The sequence below is a fragment of the Chaetodon auriga genome, chromosome 16, assembly GCF_051107435.1.
Source record: "Chaetodon auriga isolate fChaAug3 chromosome 16, fChaAug3.hap1, whole genome shotgun sequence".
In the NCBI taxonomy this organism is placed as follows: domain Eukaryota; kingdom Metazoa; phylum Chordata; class Actinopteri; order Chaetodontiformes; family Chaetodontidae; genus Chaetodon; species Chaetodon auriga.
The window spans coordinates 12,891,437-12,913,438 of NC_135089.1; the positions used below are offsets into that span (position 1 = coordinate 12,891,437).

At 44.0% G+C, this 22,002-nt stretch overlaps 1 protein-coding gene across 9 annotated transcripts; it reads left to right on the plus strand.

Moving 5' to 3' along the window:
* The first annotated feature begins 187 nt into the window (after positions 1-187).
* Positions 188-21,743, plus strand: spag9a (sperm associated antigen 9a). Of its 9 annotated transcripts, none has more exons than XM_076751767.1 (31): positions 191-695; positions 3,398-3,518; positions 5,442-5,512; positions 5,616-5,704; positions 5,933-6,083; positions 7,849-7,938; positions 9,092-9,227; positions 9,323-9,416; positions 9,506-9,627; positions 11,022-11,036; positions 11,327-11,384; positions 11,494-11,646; positions 11,727-11,778; positions 11,904-12,034; positions 12,122-12,178; positions 13,326-13,490; positions 13,649-13,778; positions 14,091-14,180; positions 14,277-14,393; positions 14,509-14,695; positions 14,788-15,003; positions 15,907-16,117; positions 16,361-16,477; positions 16,719-16,799; positions 16,986-17,053; positions 17,180-17,331; positions 17,433-17,604; positions 17,803-17,916; positions 18,548-18,724; positions 19,118-19,255; positions 19,411-21,743. In XM_076751767.1, the coding sequence occupies exons 1-31, from the start codon at positions 396-398 to the stop codon at positions 19,527-19,529; spliced, it is 3,894 nt and encodes a 1,297-aa protein (XP_076607882.1). In that variant the 5' UTR covers positions 191-395; the 3' UTR covers positions 19,530-21,743. The 9 variants fall into 9 exon arrangements, with proteins under 9 accessions (XP_076607887.1, XP_076607882.1, XP_076607883.1 ...); XM_076751768.1 differs by having other exon boundaries at positions 17,183-17,331; XM_076751770.1 differs by having other exon boundaries at positions 7,852-7,938.
* Positions 21,744-22,002: the final 259 nt, after the last annotated feature.

Sequence of the window (22,002 nt, forward strand, 5' to 3'; positions counted from 1 at the left end):
GTCTGTGAATGATAAAAATACAGTTTATTACACCGACGTTATTGCGTTTTTTCTATTTTCAATTTGTATAATTGATTCTCACAAGCTAAAATATATGTCGGGACTCCGGGGTCTTCCTACTAAGCCGTGTGATTTCTGTCCGTCAGTGAAACTGGGATGTAGAAGCTTTGGGAGTGCACGTGAAGGCAGCATGGGACAAGTGAGGGAAAAAGAGGAAGAAATCCACGTAGCCGCCTATCTTGCATCGTAATGGTCCCAGCCGTGTAATGTCCTCAATGTGTAGGTTTATTTAACGACGTGCTGCTTTCAATAAAGCGGATAGCAGCGTTCATAGTGGCGGGGTAACGCGCAATAACCCACATTGGTCCTGTTTACTGAAAGGGAGAGGACTAAAAATGGAGCTGGAAGACGGAGTTGTGTACCAGGACGACCCGGGGACATCAGCGATGATGTCTGAGCGGGTATCGGGCCTGGCCAACTCCATCTACCGCGAGTTCGAGAGGCTCATCGGCAAATACGACGAGGACGTGGTTAAGGAGCTGATGCCGCTGGTCGTGGCCGTGCTGGAGAACCTGGACTCGGTGTTCGCGGAGAACCAGGAGCACGAAGTGGAGCTGGAGCTGCTGAAGGAGGACAACGAGCAGCTCATCACCCAGTACGAGCGGGAGAAAGCGCTGAGGAAACATGCAGAGGAGGTGAGTTGAATGGAGCCGATGGGGGGAAAAAACCACGGCACTGGGATGGTCGCCAGCATCCTTTGGTGGAGGAATGCAGGCTGCCTCAGGTGTTTTGTCCTCCCAGCATCCCTGCGCGGTGAATGAACACGTACACGTGGCCGGGGCAGCATCCCGCCCGTCCTGCCATGGTGCACAGTGGAGATGTAAACAAGGCAGTGTCATGGCTAACGTCAGGCTGAAATGGCCCTCTCTGTGTGCGAGCTGTGTGTCTGCTCAGTGACATAACACTGTGTCTCTAATCCCAGGCGTCTCTCTGAATGGCAAAACATAACCACCTCTTTATCAAACAAGCAATCAAAAATCTCCCCTGACGCATCAGAGAGTGATTCACGTCTGAAAAAAACCAGCAGGTGACGTGACTCAGCATTTCGGGAGATCACAGTAACATAAGTTAAAAAAGAAACAGGTGGAGAGAGGCCAGCAGGGAGAAGGATGATAGATTCACTTGTCACAGGACATACAGGAGGCATGCAAAGTAATACATGTCACCAAACATCCAGCCACATCCAGGCTATACCTCATCATCATATAACTTCTTATAGGGGCCATCACTGCTACCAACACCCTGCATGGCCAGCAGGCCATCGTTTCCACCCCTGTGCAAAGTGTTTCAGCAACATTATCACTCACTCAATCAGATCTGTAGATCACTGTCACTGTCACTGTGCTTTGAGGGGCGCCGGAGACTCAACTCACTGAAACTCATATTAGTTGCAGAAAGAAATCGCAATAAGAGCCATTTTCACCCCCTGTTTCACTTAACGGCGTGTTTGACATCCAGTGACCTCAGACTCTGGTTTTTAAGTCAGTAGCGTAGGTCCATAAAGTTTGAAAACTTCCAAAAGACAGAAAAAAAGGTCTAAGTAGCAGCAGCAGGGGCTGAGATGTCTTTGCTTTTAGTCCTTGGTATCGTTCAGGCTTTAAAAACCCTGGATCCTGCATGTCCTCGTCATGCTGCCCGACAGCATTTCGCATTAGACCTTCCATGCCTGTTAAATGCACACCTTTTTCAAACTCCATACCTTCAGTTTATAACACAGTAATAAACCCAAGCTGAGCTAATTCTAGACTCAGACTTCAGAAAGCACCTCCAGAGCCACTGGAGGCATTACAACTGTGCTCCTCATGACGAGTTAACTTTAAAGGAACAAATATGAAATCTAGTCTGCATCTACTGCAAACAAATGGGTAGAAGAAGCTCTTGCTCATTACTTGACTTGGCCAACAAAAGGGAAACCCTGATGTGTGTGTGTGTGTGCGTGTGTGTGCGTGTGTGTTTAGAGGTGTGTGTCGGGGATCTTGTGTTTTGGTTGGAGTAATGGTGTAGATGTGTGAGTCTGCTGCCTCCACGCCTCCAGCTTTTTGTATGAAGGGTAATGTGATGTGACTCAGACCCTCTGCCCCAGCTTGCCTCTTTGACTCAGGACAGCAGGGACACTGGTCCAGTGTGCTGTGGACACAGAGACCCCTCCGTACACACAGTGACACTGAAGCAGTGTGACAGGCAGGCTTCCAAACACTCACACTCAGTGACATGACGTGTGTATCCTTCACATGTAAAGTCAAATACAAACGCACATGTTCACATTAAACCAGTGTTTACGGGGTTGTCCTGGGAAAGACTTTGTCCACACCCCTGCGGCGGAGCGAGCTGGGCTACGCTGAGCCTGTTGGAAAGGCCAGGTTTTACTTCCAGGTCATGTGATCCTTTGTCAGAAACTAGCAGAAAGGGAACATCCTCCAGCCTGATTTGCCCCTTTTTTTTAGTTTTAAGTGCTAGTTTCTGGTGTCCCAGGCTGAACAGCTTTCACATGTTTTGACTTTTATTTTAGACCTTGCGACCCTGTTTCTTCCAACCTCTGATGTAATTTGAAGACAAAATTAAACAGTGCGAATTACTGCTGCTATTGACAAATCATTGATTCTGAGGCATCTCACCAGCTGTGCGGATCATTAAAACCTATTCGCAGCCCTTCTCCAGTTTCTCAGTGGTTACAAAGCTGCATTGTAGTTATCATTATTATTGTCATTATTGACATTATCAATTAATTAGACTTCCAGACTATTTTCTCCAGTGAGTGACTGTTTAGAGTAACGTCAGAAGTTAACTTATCGCGCAGCATAACAGACTGACTGTAACGTGTGTTTGTACAGTCACACTCATGTGTCCAGAGAAGAAAAGGCAGCCACATTATGGCCTTGGCTTGCTCAGCTGGACAGGATGTGGAAACACACACGCACACACACGCGCACACACACACACACACACACACACACACACACACACACACACACTCTCCTGCTCACTGGTCTGCCTAGGCGGCTGGGAGGAACCAGAATTCCCGGATGAACCAATTAGTCGAGATCCGGTTCCTCTAATCCCAATTCAGACATGTTTTTACATCGTCACAGTCTGTGTTGTGGAACGTGGCACATGTGCTCTGTCATGATGTAATATGTGTGTAATAGATTAACATCTTCAAATACCTTGTGTTGTCTGACCAACAGTTCAGCCAACCATTATCATAGGACACGTGAAAAAATCCTCGGATTATTACTTTAAACAGTATCAAACTATTATTGGCTCGACTTGACTTTGTGTGTGTGTGTGTGTGTGTGTGTATGTGTGTGTGTGTGTGTGTGTGTGTGCTCCTGAGTAGAAGTTCATTGAGTTTGAGGACACTCATGAACAGGATAAGAAGGACCTGCAGAACCACGTGGACAGAATGGAGTCCCACTCCCGACAGCTGGAACTCAAGATCAAGAACTACGCAGACCAGAGTAAGCACACGCACAAACACACACACAAACACACGCAAACACACACAAACACACGCAAACACACTCACCACTTACATTTACACGCACACATGATCACAAAATGTGGTTATTTATCACCCCTGTCATTCTTCTCATGGTCACTGTTCTCCATTGTGTTATGGAGAAACACACATTAATTGAGAATTCAATTACATGCCAGTGTGATTATTGATGATGAGGATTATTTTTATTGATCAGTCTGTTCCCATGTACAGCACAAGGCTATTCTGTCCTCCCATCTGCTTTCGCCATTTGTATTTAGTCTCCTCATATAATCTTCCTCACTTGTTTGATGTCTCTCTCATGGCTTGTAATGCCTACTTTCTCTCTCTGCAACACACACACACACACACACACACACACACACACACACACACACTTACACAACCATACACACTCACACTCTCTTTCTCCCTCTTTGCGGGGGTAACAGTAATGGGATTATAGGATTTCTTTTATTCCCATCCTCCTAATGCGGCAGTGCATCCCCGCCCTTCTTATTGGTGGATTAAGGAAAGGAAAGTGATTGGCTCTTACACTCTGTCTCGTTGGAAATAGTGGATTCACACACTGACTGGTCCAATGACTGGTGTGAATCGTTCATTCACACAAAGCGGTGAGGGGGATGAAAACAGCCGACGGGAATTTCTTCCACATCTCATATTTAGCAGAAGTGTTAACAAGGCAAACATAAGTATGACTTTTAAGATCCTCGCGTCGTTTTCCTCTGTTATCACTCATGATCTCACCTGTTTGGAAAAATGGAGCTCCTTGAGTTTACACGTAACTAGTGAGTCAAACCTCTGCCTCTCCCGGCGAATAGTAAATCATTCATTCATCTCTGCAGAGCTGGTTGTGAGCCGTCAAGGACAGAGTCCACAGCTGCTGTGGAGTTACAAAGGCCACAGTACAGGGTTCCCACATGTCCTGGAAAACCTTGAAAACAGCTGACTAATTTTCCAGTCATGGAAAACACATAAAAAATCAGAGTAAAAGTAAAACATCCTTGTGTTGTCCTGGAAAATGATTTCGCCTATTTTCCTTCATCTGAGAATGAACTGCTTGGCTATCTATCATTTCAATCATCACCATCATTTGACATTTGAAATTGACAAGGGATTTTGAGATGTGGGACGCTCCTGTGAAAGAGATATTCAGCGTCAGTGAGACTCGTTCCTGGTTAAACGGTCTGTTCTTGGATAATATTTGTGTACGACCTCAGCACGTTAGACTGCATTGGTCACGCAAAAGGAACGATATCCGACAAACTGATAATGAAGATGTATACACAGACAGACATCTCACCCTCAGGGCTTCTAGACATTATATTAAATGTCTAATGGGTTATTACGCAGCTCCCACACAGATCAGGGAAATGGCACTGTTTGGTGTTTTGTGTTACGTATCCTGTTAGAGGGGATATTACAGTGTTTAACCATCTTCTTAGTTAAATTATTAATTCGATCAATATCATGGTCTTAATATTGAGCTGCACATTCAGCTTGTCTCCCCTCTGCTAAGCCTTCTTCACTTCATTACATGTCTCCATGAATTTGATGAGTCACGACAGCAGAATGAAATCCCCCAGTAATGTCAAAACAGGCACATGGGCCAGACATGATCACACAACACGCAGAAGCTCTAGCTGCTGTAGTTGATAGTATCCAGGCTTTATGCTGTATATCTGTTTGTCACAGTAACTCTTAGCTATCATACTAATAGGGGATGAGGTGAGATTCCTGTAATTATCATGTGCATCTATAGCCTGGCTATAGAAGCATTATTTTATTGGTCAGGATGTTGTGGTCCAGATCTGCTTGCAAGATTTTGAATCTGTCATCCTTGGCTCTACCTTAAACTGAGCAGTGCTGTGTTGTGTTTTAGTCAGCAGGTTGGAAGAGCGTGAACTGGAGCTCAAGAAGGAATACAACTCCCTCCATCAGCGACACACGGAGGTAAAGGGGGGAGGAAGGATGGGGGAAGAAAGGGAGGAAATGTTGTAGTCACGAACAACATTCGTCACTAGTTTCCTCTGGTTCTTTTGTTTGACCTCTGCAGATGATCCATAATTATATGGAGCATGTAGAAAGGATCAAAATGCAGCAGATAAGTGAGACTTCAGAGTCAAGCACAGTCGGCCGAGTCAGGTAAGACCACAACGGATCAGCTTCGACTGAAAAGGTCATTTTATCATGACATTTGTAAAGAACACAAACAGTTTCACACTGCATGTAGTTACACTTTTCACTTTCATATTATTTCCAATGCATATATAAAGATTATTAGTTCACCACTGAAAAAAGTACCTGAAAATCAAAATAGTAGCATATTTAACAGTTAGTGGTTAATATTGGTGAATTTTTCTCTTCCTCCAGGAGGGAGCGGCCTCTCTCTTTAGGGATCTTCCCACCATCTGCTGGGGTGTCTATGCTAACACCAGACCCCCAGACCAGGGCAGAGACACTAGGGACAGAGGGGTGGAGGTTCACCGACCCAACGCAACCACGGTCCAACACTAGCCTCAAGGTACGTGTGTTTGCTTTTATCCCTGTTGGTGGAAAGTAATGACTTATTCCAGTGTGATTCTTCCTCGGAGAATGAACTCACGTCTGGTTCAGACTATATGGTATCAGCCTGTTTACTGACATGTGCAGTTTGGGAGCACCAGCCATGTAGCGTACCATCGTGAAAGACATATAATGCCATGTCTTTTAAGTCCTGACGCAAAAAGCGAACAAGACAGAATCTTTTTGTGGCTCCCTGCTCATTATCTTTGGTCCAGAGTGTGAGTTGTTTATCTGGTGACATGTTAAATTGGTCTGAATCATCTTAAATGAGTCGAAATGACAACTTATTTGATAAAGCTGAAAATGAATGGCTGCCTTCACATTCTCTCAGTATGCCAACGTAACAACAGCCTAAAATATGGAGAATGATATGATCGCTGTCAGCTCATTTCCTGGCTGACTGTTTCCAGCCCTCCTGTCAGTGCTGGAAGAGAGAGCAGTTTTGGCTTTGGATTCAAGTAAAAATAGAGATCCTTTGATGAGGCTCAGGCGTGTCGGCAAATTTTAGTAGGCATCTGACAAGGCCATCTCTGTTTTCAGACATCCTCCTCTTTAGCCATTGATGAATATGCAAGCTTGTGTGTCCCCCTGTGCAGCAGTCAGAGGAGATCATTAAGTGTATCACATGAATATTCAGAAAAGCGACAATGCTCTGTTTGATGCGGCCACAGATTCAAATGTTGAGCTTTATCATATGATGTGTATTTTCACTTGATTTCAATTCATGTTAAAGTGCTTTAAATCCTGCAGGGGAGGCCCACACAGTTCTGACACAGACATTATAATGGTTATGTTCTCTCAGCTAAAATTAATCTGCTCTCTATGCAAAACAGTGACTGGTGCTCCAAAGTGTTTCTGGTGTGTGGGTTATGTTTGTATCTGTGGCAGTTGGGACCTGGAGGGTGACAATGTGAACTCATCCCACCGCTGCGTTTTTGTTAAAACTGGGACATCAGCTCTGGCGCAAAGCATGATGGGAGCGATGCCGCTGTATGGCTCACAGCCAGTCACCGAGGGAGAAGAAGGCTAGCTGGAATGTGATTGGTTCTTATGTAATCAGTGCCACAGGACTGTTATTGTTGCGCCACGGCCTTTTGAACATGAGCGGCTTTGAGACGCAGACAGGCTCTGAGAGTTCAGCAGAGACGCCGTATTTATCGAAGGGAGTGGTGGTGGAACGGCAGGTTAATTAAAGCACGCGCTCGCATGCCAGCCATGTTCTAATCTCCATCCACAGTATGAGTCATATAAGCAAGATCATCCCATTGCCTTTAAAGCTGGCATAAGTCTATTTTTGAAATCACTGCTCTTTGTTTCATTCAAAGTGGCCTTTACAAAGCAATGTCACCTAAAGGGTAAGTTTTACTCCACCCGCTGTGTAGAGTATATGCAGTCATACTCGGCTCAAGGAGTCGGGTTTGAGTGCTGAGTTGCATTGTGGGTAATGTATGCTTGGGATTAAGGTGTGGAATAAAAGGCTGTATCTCTAGATCTTCTGGATCTGTAACTGATGCAGTTTTCAAAATGTTTCAACTGTATACTGCATAGGAACATTAATTAATTAATAGGTACATTATAGCTACACACACATACACGTACACACACATATACAGTAGTACTCACTTTTCCATTCACTTCACAGACATGCACACTTTGGGGTGTATGCATTTCTGTTGAACTGCTTCTGCACATGTGAGCTTCATTCTTACTCTCCCCCCCCCAAGCAGTTGGACTTTGTCGACCCCCCAAAGGAAAGGGAGGGTAAGAGTGCGCAGGACTCTACTTGGGGGAATTCACTGGCAGACGACTGCAAGGTAGTTGGATGAGTGCCAGCAGCAGCAGCAGCAGCACGCCTGCATTGTCTGTGGACAGCACCGTGTTTGTGTTTGCGTGTGTGTGGGCTTCAGTGCTCTCCTCCACTATGCTGTTTCATCTTTTTCAAAAGCGTCGCCTCTCACTTTGTGCATCCATAGACCCTCGCTTCACCGGACAACCTGTGCTAGATTGTGCCACATGCAACCATGTCCTGCGTTAAGGCTTCATCGGGGTCTTTCAGAGTCAAAGTGCACACAGCAGTCAGCTGTGTCTGGAAGGGAGCTGGTTAATTATTCATGTTTTAAAATCAATAAGAGCATGGTTGCATCTGGCCTCACATTTGTTTTTCTTTGGTTTTACATTTCATGTGCTTCGTAGTATTTTTTGCTTCATTCATGCAGATTGTCAACGTAGCAGTAACATCTCTGATCATTGTACAGTAACATCCAGTAGATTCGAACAGATTTCTGTCTTCTAACGCTGCAGGTGTGCCACATCAGATGTGATGTCCAGTAGATTTGCACTTTCAGTTTGTTCTAAACTGTTGAGTCGTGTGTGGGTTTGTGTTGTGTTGTGCAGTAGAGGTACAATGGCAGCTCCCATTGTGGCCATGTTTAATTTCATATCTGATGTTGTGTGAAGCCCCCCCCCCCCCCCCCCCCCGCAATCTGTGTAGCTGTGTGTGGACTTCCTTGTCTGTGTTTGTGTGCTAGCTCTGTGTGGCTCATGTGATTTGTCTTTGGTGTTCATTCATAGGACTTGCTTTTAGTTTCCCTGATGTTTTCACGAGTTACGATTTCACAACAAACGTTAGCGTAGTATTTCAAATTGTTGTGTTTAAGGCATTTAGAGGTAGATTTTCACTTTGAGGTGATTATGATGCTCTTGTCCTACACAGTGTAAGAGGTGAGAGAAATTGGACTCCTGTGTCTTCTGTTACACTGCATGTGTAGTTTATATAGTGTCCACCCATGTTAACCTGTCAGATCGTAACCTGTGCTGTCATGCTGTTGTTTTCTTTGTAGTCCCAGTGTATTCTATATGTTTTCCTGTTTTGGCATCGGTTCATTTCAGTCCTACGTCTCATTTTGACCACTGACTTTGAATGCCCACCTGTAAATATTGCTGTAAATAAGCCACTTTTCATTACAGGATGAGCTGTCGGACTTCACCGGCTCCAAGTCGGCCACACCAATGTCCATCACAGCCTCAGACATGGAGAGGGAAGATGGGAACAGTAAGAGCACGGAGGTGCAGGCTGCACCGGGGACTAGATCCATATCAGTGGGTAAGGTCACACATCGACACTGGCACTAGTCACAGGATCACGTTTGTCATCCATTAGCTCACGCCTTTGGTATTCATGTGCTGTGTCTTACGCAGGTTTGCCTGACAATGAGGACAGCTCTGATGTGCAGGACATCATTGAGTCCACCCCTGAGCTGGACATGGATCTCATTGGATACAAGCCCTGCAGGTAGTGCAAAGAACACACTGTAAGGCCTATTTTAAACAAAGCGTCACCCGGTGGCATTGCATCACTTCCTGTTTTTGTCACTCTTCTAGTACCCCTACTAAAGGCATTGAGAACATGGCATTTGACCGGAATACAGACTCTCTGTTTGAAGAGCTGTCGTCTGCAGGCACTGGCCTCATAGGGGATGTGGATGAAGGGGCCGACCTGCTGGGTGAGTAACAATACCGTCACATCCTCTGAATACATTTCATCTGATTGTGTTGGAATAGTCTGTATGAAATGTCTCGACTCAGCTATGAATTGACTCAATGCTTGTTTAAGTGGAAAAAAAAGTAAAGAAAAATCAAAAAATATAAAGGTAGAAAGCAACTTATGGCCACCAACAATACCCACTCTCTTCAGTTGTCGAAGGCTCTGTTATTTTCTGGTAAATAAATATAAACTGAGAAGTAACAGATGCACCGATTGCAATTTTCTTGGCCAATTCTGATTTTCTTTCTTTCTAAGAATAACAATTGGCCGCATACACAAACATTATATGTAGCTCAAATGGAAAATTCAGTTGTAAAACACAGACTGTTAAGTAACTTCCACATTTCCAATTCCAGCCACCGGCCAGTTGATCGGTGTAACACTCATTACAGCTTGATTTAGTCCTTGTGGTTCTTTGCTGATTAAACTGCAGGTAACTGTAGCAGTGGTCCTTAAAACATTTAGAAAGATTTAGAAACAGACTACAGTTCAACGCAGCCTACCTTTTTCTTATTTTTTAAGTTGCAATGGTATAATAATACACCTACTTAGTCACTTGTCCAATAGAAAATAACGATTAAGATTATGTCAATTGCATACAAATGAACTCTGTAATAATGCTGAATATTTCCTGTATCTGTAATCGCTGCTTGTCTGGGTTTTTCCAAAAGCCCTTGAAGCTGCTTTACTGAAGCTCCACTCCTCTGTTCGGCTGATAGTACTAGTCTTAAATCCATTGTAACTCCCAGCCCCTGCTGTTTCCTGCAGTGCTTCACCACTTGCTTTGGTCCACCTGTTATATGCAGTGTTAGCCATTTACCCATGTTAACATCACCTCTCTCTCTCCCGTGTCCCATCCTCTGGCTTTTGTCCATAATCCCAGTGGAGTACTCTGGTGTGTATGACCTCAAACCTTTGCTTAGTTCAACCTTCTTCTGTAATGTCCCTTTGGCCTCCACTCATTAGTCACTTTCTGCCATATCTGCCATCGTCGCAGCTCACAGCTTCTTCTTCATTATGTTTGATGACTGTTGACAGAGTTTGGTGCATGGATGATGGAGTTGAATGCTTCCTTTGTTGGCCTAACTTTTCTTTTTACAGCTTAAATTATGATTTTTTTTCGTCCTTGTATTTTCCTGTTTTCCTTCTCTGTACTGCTGCGATTGTCTTATCTAACTAGCCTTAGAGACCCAGCAACATCTTTTGCTTGTGGAGCCAACAGCTACACGTTAAGCTCTGGCTCCAACATCATTTTTGGTCATTTCACGGTCTCAAACTATATCCGCATCTCTCTCTCTCTCTCTCTCTCTTCCTTGCTCTTTCCGCCTGACTTGGATTGCATGGTTTTCTCAGACCTTAGTTTGATTGGTAAGACCCCACCCACTCTATCCATCCTTCTCCTGTCAGTCATGTGACCTGTGCTGTGGGTTTGTGTGTTGTGGTAGTTTCTCGTGCTTTGAAAGCTGCAGTAACAAATATCTCACTAGGAGATATTTCACTTTCTACGTAGTCGTTCCTTGTTGGATTTTAATTTAGTGACAATCTACAGTGATGCATTTTAATTTGTAGTTCTTAGAGTATGTAGTTACTACTGCAGCTTGTTGTCAAATCCTTTTTATGGGTAAAAAATTCTAATCTCAGTCGTCAATTCTGTTCAGGTATGGGCCGGGAAGTTGAAAATCTCATTCAGGAGAATTCACAACTGCTTGAGACAAAGTAAGTCCATGACTTCATTGAATTGGCTCCCCCATCTTAATCCTTCGTCCCAGTTGAAATGCGCATACAGGCATTTTATACTAAAACATCCTTCTTCCCGCGCGTGCAGAAATGCTCTGAACGTCGTGAATAAAGACCTGATATTGAAGGTGGACGAGCTGACGTGTGAGAAGGAGATGGTGCACGGAGAGCTGGAGGCTGTGCTGCAAGCCAAGACCAAGCTGGAGGACAAGAACAGAGAGCTGGAGGAGGAGCTCAAAAAGTAAGTCGACAGGCAACAGGTAGCACTCACCAGTGATGAGAACAGAACACGGCAACATGATGGTGAATGGTCTTTTGCAGGGTGCGGCTTGAGGTGGAGGAAATGAAGCAGAAAAATAAAGATGAAGAAGATGTGAGTCGTTACTTATATACCTAAATACATACACAGTATATAACATGATCATCCTGTTTCCCTCAAGATGTAGCTCATTCCCATAATAATCAATGTATGGCCATATGTGGGTTTGATTGCCACAGAGTGATGTACCGACAGCCCAGAGGAAGCGCTTCACCAGAGTGGAAATGGCCAGAGTACTGATGGAGAGGAACCAGTACAAAGAGAGACTGATGGAACTACAGGAAGCTGTGCGGTGGACAGAGATGATCAGGTACGGATTTGCTCCTGAGCGTATGATTTACATTAAGGTCTCAAACTGACAGCAGGTAACATGATGCCACCTCGTCCTCTTCTTCAGGGCCTCGAGGGAAAATCCAGCACTCACAGAAAAAAAGAAATCCAGCATCTGGCAGTTGTAAGTCCTCCCAGATTTACTGTTTTCCTCTTTCAAGTTTTGACAGCCTGTTGAGGTCAATGCTCATATTCCGAGTTTACTCCTCTCGCAAATATTCAAATACGTTTTTATTTCCTCATCTTTTCCGGGATGTGCTATTGAATTGGCAGCATTAGGTAAAGATGGTTTGATGAACCTTCTCCCAGCCAAACCTCTCTCTTTCCCTCCATTGACACAGAGCTGCTCCTCCATTACAAATGAATCCGACTTTGATGTGTCTTTATCCACGATATCTTCTCTCCTTGCAGTCCATCAGTTGTTGTTATCACAGACTGCTCAGACATGGCTCTCCTTGTGCCCCTGGGTTTTCCTGTCTCCCGCCTGCTGTGTGCCTTTTTGATGTTTTCCTGCTCTGTCTGCTCATAGGGAGCTAAACAGGGACGGAGATCCCCCAGCAGCCTAAATACATGTACATGTCTGCTTTTATTACGAGGAATCTTTAAGAGACGGAGCAGACGCTATCTTGGTTTTATAAGGCTTGTTTGAGTAGATGCCAAGAAAACATTGAAGAAAATAAATAAGCTGATACCGTTTTATGTTATTTGATTTAATTTTTAGCACAAATATTTAATGATGGGAAATGACAACACATAAATCACTGGAGACACATCAGTGTTCACTCCAGAATGATTTGAGTAAATGTGTTAACATGACAAAATGTTTTTCCCGTCTTTTCTGCAGCAAAGAGATTGTAAAGTATTTGCTTTTTAAGAACTGTGATATTTTGTGTGTTTATTCAAACTTTTTTTGGGGGTTTAATTATGCGTAACTTACACAGGGATATACAGTGCTTTTCAGATAGACTTTGCCTTTGTCTCAGTACCCGTGTGCGAGACTCCATGCTAATAGTGCAAAGCTAACTTGACACTGAAGATACTGTTGACACTTGGTGCTAAAGACACAATTAGAACTAATAAATAACTGAGTTCCCTTTAAATGTGATAGGTAGTGCTCAGCTACTCCCAGCATGCTTTACGTCACTGTACGGTAAACGTTGGTGGTGGTTCCTTGGTTGTCCGGTTGGTTGGTGACCCCATTCCTTGCTTTTTCCCTGCACTCCTGTCTGCTCTGTTTCCCTCTTGGCTTTCTGTAACTTGGCCACCTGCAGCTTCAGCAGACTGTTTAGCTCCTCCTCCAGTGGCCCTGCGATAAAGAAGGTGGAGTCCCAGTCCAACGTGAAATACAACACCCCGGGCAGCTTGGTGAAGAGGAGCAGCACCTTCTCCCAGTTCCCCACAGAGAAGTCCAAGACGTTTGACTTCCTCAATGAAGAGTGAGTAGTGGAGTCAAGGGACTATAAGTTTGCAGTGAACATTGCAGTGAAAGCCATTTGGGTCTGACGTCCATTTTGACTCATATTTGTAGGAATGCAATAATGTATATGTGTATAATGTATCTGTTAGCATTTCTCTCTCTTTGCTCCCCTTGTAGAAAGGACCAGTGCAGTTCACCATCACGTAAAGAGCAAAAGAGAGCACAGTACAGGCAGGTCAAGGCCCACATGCAGAAGGAGGATGGACGAGTCACTGCACACGGCTGGAGCCTGCCCAGTAAATACAAGGTAGGAAATGAAGGTTTGAGTATGAATCAAGCTGCAGGAAACATGGCTGCTTTTTTTCATTATATCAGTGATAAAGATCAAGACTGATTTCAGTCCACCAGATGGAGCACATTGTGAGATTAGGCACCAGTGACGTGTTTATTTACATGTGTCATGCCTGTGCGTTTGGATTGTCTGAGTTTCGCCTCTGAGAAGGAGTACAAATTTTGACTTATGCCCATGTTTTGCAATGGCTGATTCAAATTGATGTAGACCCTCCAAATCTGTTTTAAATGCCTGTGTTGTTTGCATGTGCTGGTTATACCCCAACAGGTGGCAAACGGTGGACAGGTAGAAAACAAAATGAACTTACCTGTACCAGTATACTTGAGACCTCTGGATCAGAAAGATGCTTCTATGAAGGTACACAAGTCAACAATAAAATAACACTTTGAAACAAATTCCTTAAATTCTGAAGAAAATTAGATATTTATAACATGTTACGTCTCTGTTCCCCAGCTGTGGTGTGCTGCAGGGGTCAACTTGTCTGGGGGAAGGACAGGGCCCACATCAGAGCTCACTGGACAGACGAAGGGTTCTCAGAGTAGCCTGGACCAGTTAGAGCAAGACAGTAAGGTAAGAGTAGGTTATTTAAGGAAGACGCTGTGCTTATTCTGTCATGATTTGTGTATTATCATTGTGTTAAAACAAGTCCAGTGAGTTCAGAAAGTTCTTCAAACTTGTCTGTAAGGATCAGGAGAAACGGCAGCAGGAGAAGGAGCTGGTCATTCAGGATGAGATGTCCAGTACGGTGTGGGTGTGCACCAGCACCAACTCCTCCACCAAGGTCATGGTGCTGGATGCCAGTCAGCCCTCTGACCTACTTGACAGCTTCTACGCCTGCAACACCCACGTAGTCTGCATTGCTAGTGTGCCAGGTAGGCTGAGTGGTCACATGGTTTGTTTGTGTGGGTTGTTTTCTTGTCTTCAGCCCTGAGTTTTGACTGTAAGGTCTGCAACGTGTTGTTAGGTGTGTTGGAGACTGATTATCCGGCAGGTGAAGAGGTGCCGCAAGACCTGGAGGCTAGCCAAGGTGACAGGGTGTCACTGGCCGGCAGCGTGGCCAGTGTGGGCTCCACGGGCAGCAATGGTGCTCTGGCAGCAGAAGGGACCACTGCCATCCCCCAGACAGCCAGCTCAAGTTTCACCGACCAGCCAGCTGAGCATAGCGGCGTCCCTGGCTCAGGTAGGTCTCTGCTGAGAAAACGCTTTGATAGAGTATGTCCTTATTTGTTGTTGTTAAGTGATATTCTGTCAGTAGAATTATGTTGATTCCCATGATGATTAGAAGATTTTTTTTTTTTTTACAGCTATGTGTCAACTGGCATCATAGTTTACCACCGCTAACAGTCTAAATGATGGGCATTATTGCCACATTTTAACTGCAAAGTTGCAAATCTAATGAGCTCAGTAAACTATTGATGAACATTCCCGTCAGATCAACCTTCAGGCATTCATTTCTTATCCTCAGGCCTTTGCTGAACTATTTATATTTATAGTTGTCTTTTGTGCTTTGCTGGCAACAGAAGCATCCTTTCATTACTCACAATTATTTTTATTCCCAGTTTGTCTATCATGTGGCAAAAGAGCACCAAAATGTCATTCTGGAAAGTAAATAAATAATAAATTTGCTCCAAACTCAGCGAAAGTGTTGAAAATGCCAGCTGTGTTTGAAAAGGCCTTTTGTAATAAATCCCACACTTATTTATATCCCAAGCCTTACTTTATATATTTGACTATTATTCATTCTGATTCTAATTTAGCTGCGTAAATACAGAACGTCTTGTCTTGTATCTGACTGAAAATCACATTTGCAGCTGCAGTAATCTAATTTCCCTGCAGTTTCATTTCGTATCATATTCATTACTCCACTCATAGTTCTAAAGATGTTGAATGTGATCTGTCGTAAATTAGGAACTGCATCTTATTCATGTGAACACACTTATCGCTGGATTGGAAAACCCAGATTTGCAGTAGCTGATAACCAGACTGGTGCCACCATTTATCCAGGGCTGCCAGTGTTACAATCAGTGATGTCTGGAAGGTTTGTTCACCCTCTGCTCATCCCTTTGATCCGCCATGCCTACAGTTGAGCTGTCCAGAGAGAGCAGTCCAGCAGAAGACGGAGTTCCCACGGCGGAAGAAGCAACAGAAGCGACGGAGGCTAACGCCGGTGTGGGCGAAGAAGGAGAGGAAGACCAGGGAGTGGATCCGAACCAGCCGGGAATCTACACGGAGCATGTGTTCACCGACCCGCTGGGGGTGGGACCCACTGACTCCCCTCCCGCTGACACACAGAGGTGAGCAATAATGTTCTGAATTATCACTTGTTTTAGTGAACACTAAGGTAGCAGAGGGGAGGTTTCTTTGTTTTTCTGAGAAGGTTTTCAAGGTCCAATTGAGCAGTGACTAATTTCAGGATGTTTAGCTTTCAAAGGAAATGTTAATTAGAACAATCCTGGTAACACTGATATGTAAATAAATGCTAATTACATACATCTAAAATTGTCATAATTGTCATGCGTATTCCTCCTCTGATCCAGGGGCTCCGGGCAGGATGGCGTGACTTCATTGCCAGAGGAGTCAGACCAGTCAGAGGGGGACGTCCTGAGGATGAGCAGCGCCCTCCCCACCATGTGGCTCGGGGCTCAGAATGGATGGTGAGCAACACAACAACCACCAGAGGGCGCTGTTAGCGCAGCAGCTAAATATCAGTGGCGACATCCATTTAAGAAACGAATGCTAAAAAGAGAGACGATGAAATTGTGACTTGTTGTATTTGATAAACGTATTTCCTGTTCTCTGCTCGTGTGATAATTTACTGTAGTCATTGGTTTGAAGTGCACACTGGGTAATGTTGCACTCATATCTTTCTTCATCTCCCCGTCTCTCCTTCTCAAGTCTGTATGTCCACTCGTCTGTGGCTCGATGGAGGAAGTGTCTCCATGCCATCAAGCTCAAAGACTCCATCCTCAGCATAGTGTGAGTACTAAGAACCATAATCAGAATCAGGTTTGGTTCCAAGAAAGTTTTTACATTTTGGTGGACAATATGTCTTTTTTTTAAATGAAGGAGCTGTACAGATGTATAGTAAGTATAAAAAATAACACACACGCACACACTGAGCATACGTTTATACAGGAAAATGTGTCTCATCTCTTGCTCCAGGCATGTTAAAGGGAGAGTCCTTGTAGCTCTGGCTGATGGGACATTAGCCATTTTCCACAGAGGCATTGGTAAGTCTGTGAGGAAGCTAAGAACAGGCAGTTATTTAACTTTTTTATATTATTTACACTGTCAGATGTATTTGTGTTAAAACCACAAAGATCATCATCATCTCAAGTCTCTTTGTTTCTCCCAAGCAGACGGTCAGTGGGATTTAACCAACTACCACCTGCTGGATCTGGGCCGGCCGTACCACTCTATTCGCTGCATGACAGTAGTCCACGACAAGGCGTGGTGCGGCTACAGGAACAAGATCTACGTCATCAAGCCCAAGGCCATGAGGATAGAGGTACAGCTGTCACTACTGTCTTAAAACATCTGCAAATCCTACATTTAACATTTCCACCATATTCTAACATCGCGTCATCTCAATCTTTCATGTCTGAGCAGAAGTCATTTGACGCTCATCCTCGCAAGGAGAGTCAGGTACGGCAGCTGGCCTGGGTTGGAGACGGTATCTGGGTGTCTATCCGACTGGATTCCACTCTGCGCTTGTTTCACGCCCACACCTACCAGCACCTCCAGGACGTGGACATTGAGCCATATGTCAGCAAGATGTTGGGTATGCATGTTTTCCTTCAATCCTTCCTCCTATGACTTTCATACTGACTGTATGAAAGCAGATTGATACCTATCTGAGGTGACATACAGTATGTAGAGCGTGTAGCCTCTGCGCACAAGTACGTGTGCATTAGCTCCATAAAAGTTTGATGGATTGAAACGGTGTGTGTGTGTGTGTGTGTGCACGTGTGTGTTGCAGGTACAGGTAAACTGGGCTTCTCGTTTGTGAGAATCACAGCTCTGATGGTGTCCTGCAGCCGACTGTGGGTAGGGACAGGAAATGGCGTCATCATCTCCATCCCACTGTCTGAAGGTATCACACGCCTAAAACTTGTCACTTTCTGATGATGTGAACTTGTGCATTTAGCTCCTCTCTGTATGTGCGACCTAGATTTCTCTCCAGGCTTGTCAGACAATGCACCTATTGTTACCACCCAGGCGCTGCTTGTTGAATAAAAGACAAGCAGGCTGCCATGGATACAGGTCTCACAGTCACACAGAGTGTATTCAAACTTTTGTGAGCACGTAAGCTGGTTTTCTCATCTGGAGCTGCTCTTGTCATTGAGTGTGAATATCTGAGAAAGTCGTCCTTCTGTTCAGTCTTTAGCTGCACTCGGTGGTCGGAAGCATTGAGCTCTCCTTTGGAACGAGTGCTTATGGTTTCAAAAACAATGCGAGCAAACAGACTCCTCTGTGGTCAGACTGACATGAAGCCACAGACCGCTCTGCTGTCTGTCTGAGAGACAGTCTTAACTCTGCTTTGTCCGGTTTTCTGGATGGGAAATCAGTTTCACACTCGTCGTCACAGTCTCGTATTTGATCGCCTCACCCATGACCTCACCTTTTGTGTTGTACACAGTCCCCTGCCCACACAGACCGTCCTTTCTGCTGGAGGATATTGAGGCTTAAATAGCTTTTATTAATTTATTTCTCTTATCCTGCAGCCAACAAGACAATGGGAATAGTGCCAAATCGGCCCGGCGGTGCCGTCCGGGTTTACGGTGATGACAGTTCAGACTGTGCCGTGTCAGGCAGCTTCGTGCCGTACTGCTCCATGGCCCACGCCCAGCTGTGTTTCCATGGACATCGAGATGCTGTCAAGTTCTTTGTCACTGTGCCAGGTAAGCGACAGGCGCAGACAAGCTGTGGGTCAAGTGGCAGAAATGGTGATGGTGTTGCAAACTGAATAACAATCAACAAATGAAATATCCAGCCACAAGTATGAATTACATGTGTGTTTGTAATTAATGTTATTTCATATCTGATGATCACCACGGTTTATATTTGTGACATTTATCTACAGCAGCAACAATTAAGGAACTATTTTGAGAATCGATTCATCATTTCAGTCATTTTTTCAAGCAAAAATGACAAACACACAGTCTGCTGCAGCCTCTCAGAAATGATGCCGTTTAAATCAGTTAAAGTGGCAGCTGCTGTTTTTCCTCTCTGATTCTCCTTCCCGTAAACATGACGGGTTTTTTCATTCTTGGTCATGTGACTGTTCGTCACAGGTCAGGCGATGCCCCCTCCAGGAACTGCAGATTCAGGCTCTGATGACCCTGCGTCTGAATCCTCTGACACAGCGACTTCTGAGCCCAAAACCTACCTGGTCATGAGTGGAGGCGAAGGCTACATTGACTTCAGAATGGGTGAGTAGCACGGAGGTAGAGCAAAATGTGCTCATTTAGCATGGAGCCAGCAAGTGGTGTTCATGTTTCCCCTCAGCGAAAAGCAGAATTACAGCTTTACTACACTGTCTCACCATGAAACATCTGTTTGTTTGACTCATCGTCTTCCTCTTTAGGTGACGAAGGCGGTGAGTTGGACGGTTTATCAGAGCCAACGGCCGGCCGGCAGTCGGCGCCTACCAGAGCCGAACAGAGCCACCTCATCGTCTGGCAGGTCACAGCCTCTCATGATTGAAAATAAATAAAAATGACAGACTGTTGCGTCGACGCCAGGGCCGCCCACCAACCCCCCGCATGCCCTTCTGGAAGTTTTTCATTTGATATTACTGTTTGTTCTTAATGCCTGAGTAGTTGACTACTTTGTAAAAGAAAACAATTATTTTTAGTCCATGTTTTGTACAGTTTATTCTTTATGAATTTGAAATAGGTAAGGTGACGTTTGTGTTAACTTAAAGAATACGTCCATGTGTTCCCTTCAGCTGGGTTGCATGTTGGGAAAGCAGATGCACACAGGAAAAAGGCGACTGAAGGTGTTATTTTGATTGGGTAATGAGCGGACGTCGCTCGCCTCCCAGGAGTTCCTAAAGAAAGGGATCTGATGCCATTGACAAAAGGGAAAAAGTGCTTGTAGCATTAAAAAAGGAGCAGGAGGTGTTTGAGTTGAGCTGAAGTACATTTTATATTCTCCACATAAGACTTTTACATTTGTAAACCACATGTCTGTGCGCGTGTGAGTGTCACGTGTGTGTAGGCATTCACTCAAGTCTTTCTTGTGTTGAGCATTTTTATTATTATCTTTACTGTTTGGGCCAGGTGTCAAAATATGACCGCTCCAGTTCAAAATGTGTCCAAAATTTCAATAGGTTCAGTCCTGTCAGTGTGTTTTTCTGAGGCTGATTGCTCCACTCTGTTGTCTGATTATTAGAAAAGCAGCTTGCGCGTACGTGGAAATTAGATGTGCTTTCACTTGGCAAGAAGCTGCAGGATTGAGAAGGCTGTATTAAATGAAACGACGCCGAGCCCTATTTGCCACAGGTTTATGTTTTGTGATATGAATAATCTCTACGCAGTTTGGGTACTTAAAGGTTTCCTGTGACTAGAAGAACCAGCTTACTGTACTGTAGGTTAGCATTAGCCTGCATGGGGAAATCCCATATCCACGTCTGAGAGTGTGTGTGTGTGTGTCTGCTCGGACGTTTTAAAGCTAAACCGTCATCTGTCATGTGAGGGAAGGCGCTTCCTGTTGGCTTCAGCTCATTGGCACTTTAAAAATGTTACATGTTAGTCGCTTGAAGTTTTGAAGAACACCCATGGTAATGTACACCTACACTACCGTGTGCTAACCGCGTGAATGGAGCAAAACATGCAAATCTTCCTAGCGAGGTGTCACCCCGATAACCAAAGGACGAAAGAAGGCGCACCGTGAAACTATTCCATTGTTTTCCAACTTCAAACGTCCTGTGAGTCTAATAATTTGATGTGTATTTTCAGGGTGTCATCTTACTGGGAAATAAGCTTGAATAAGGGAATCTGACTAAAAATAACATGTTTGTGCGACACCCTCTCGTGGACATGCACACAGCACTAAAGAGAGTCTGTCCTGATTGCCTCATCATTCCTTATTTTGTTGTTACAAATACATTTGGAGGGCAAATATTGTCATTTTATGTTGTTATTTTGGGCTTCATGTGTGTTTTATATTCAAGTGTGAGACACTTATGAAGTAATGAGTGTTTGACGATAACACGATAGCAGGATACCAATATTAAGCAGGTGTTTTAATTTGTTTTTATATCAGAAAAGTCAGGCCAAGATCGGTCTTTGGTCCATTTCAAAATAGTAATTTTACTGTATATTGTGTTTTTGCCATTCCAGTATTTATTTCCTTGGTTATCGAGCCTCTTGGTTCAGAATGTAACTTTCTACATGAACAAAATGTAACGGGAGGCTGTTCTAGTCCAATGAGTATACGTGATTGTTAATAATGGTTAAATAAAAGAAATTAATGTAATCATGTTGGAAATTTTTGATAAACCATGACATCAAAGTGTGCACACAATAACGTTTTCGAACAACAAATTCATGTACTAAGCTATGCATGTTTTTTTTTTTTTCTTTTTTCAAGAGAACACTGCTATGTTTTCAGCTAAATCTGTTTATTGCCACCGTTTTGGGTGGGGTGGATGTCTATGTGTGTTTGTGTGTACAGTGTAGGAGTTTGAGTGCAAGACATGTTTGTCAGTGTGTGTTTGATTTTGCATATGTGCGGTGTATGTGTGCTCACTGTGTGTCCATCTGTAAAACCCCAGAGATTGGCCATGTTTACCCGTTGTACTGGGTGTATCTGGACGCCAGAACGGTGGTTCCTCCTGGTCAATGTTTGCTAAAACAGCATCATAGCCTTATTTTTAACAATCTATTAAACTCAGTTTCATGGAGAAGATTCTTCCATCAATGTGTCTCATTTTTTTCTTAAACATTTATGCAACTTTGTTTCCCCATTTCAACGTGTGAATAATATTTAAACATATTTTTGTAACTGTAATTGTTACTTATTACGTCTGAATATTAAATATTTAATAAAAAAAAACAACAATCCAGCAGTACACTGATGACAATTGAAATTTACAAAGTTAAATATTACCATACAAACCACAGACATGAGTAGAAGAATTGAAGATGTTCTCGATTATTAAGCCATCAGTGAC

Bases quoted from the DNA above. Each gene is read 5' to 3' on its own strand.
- spag9a (XM_076751767.1), top strand. From the start codon at position 396: ATGGAGCTGGAAGACGGAGTTGTGTACCAGGACGACCCGGGGACATCA. The intron at 14,394-14,508 runs GTAAGAGTAGGT...CTTGTCTGTAAG, and splicing joins AGTTAGAGCAAGACAGTAAG to GATCAGGAGAAACGGCAGCA. The intron at 18,725-19,117 runs GTAAGCGACAGG...TGTTCGTCACAG, and splicing joins GTTCTTTGTCACTGTGCCAG to GTCAGGCGATGCCCCCTCCA.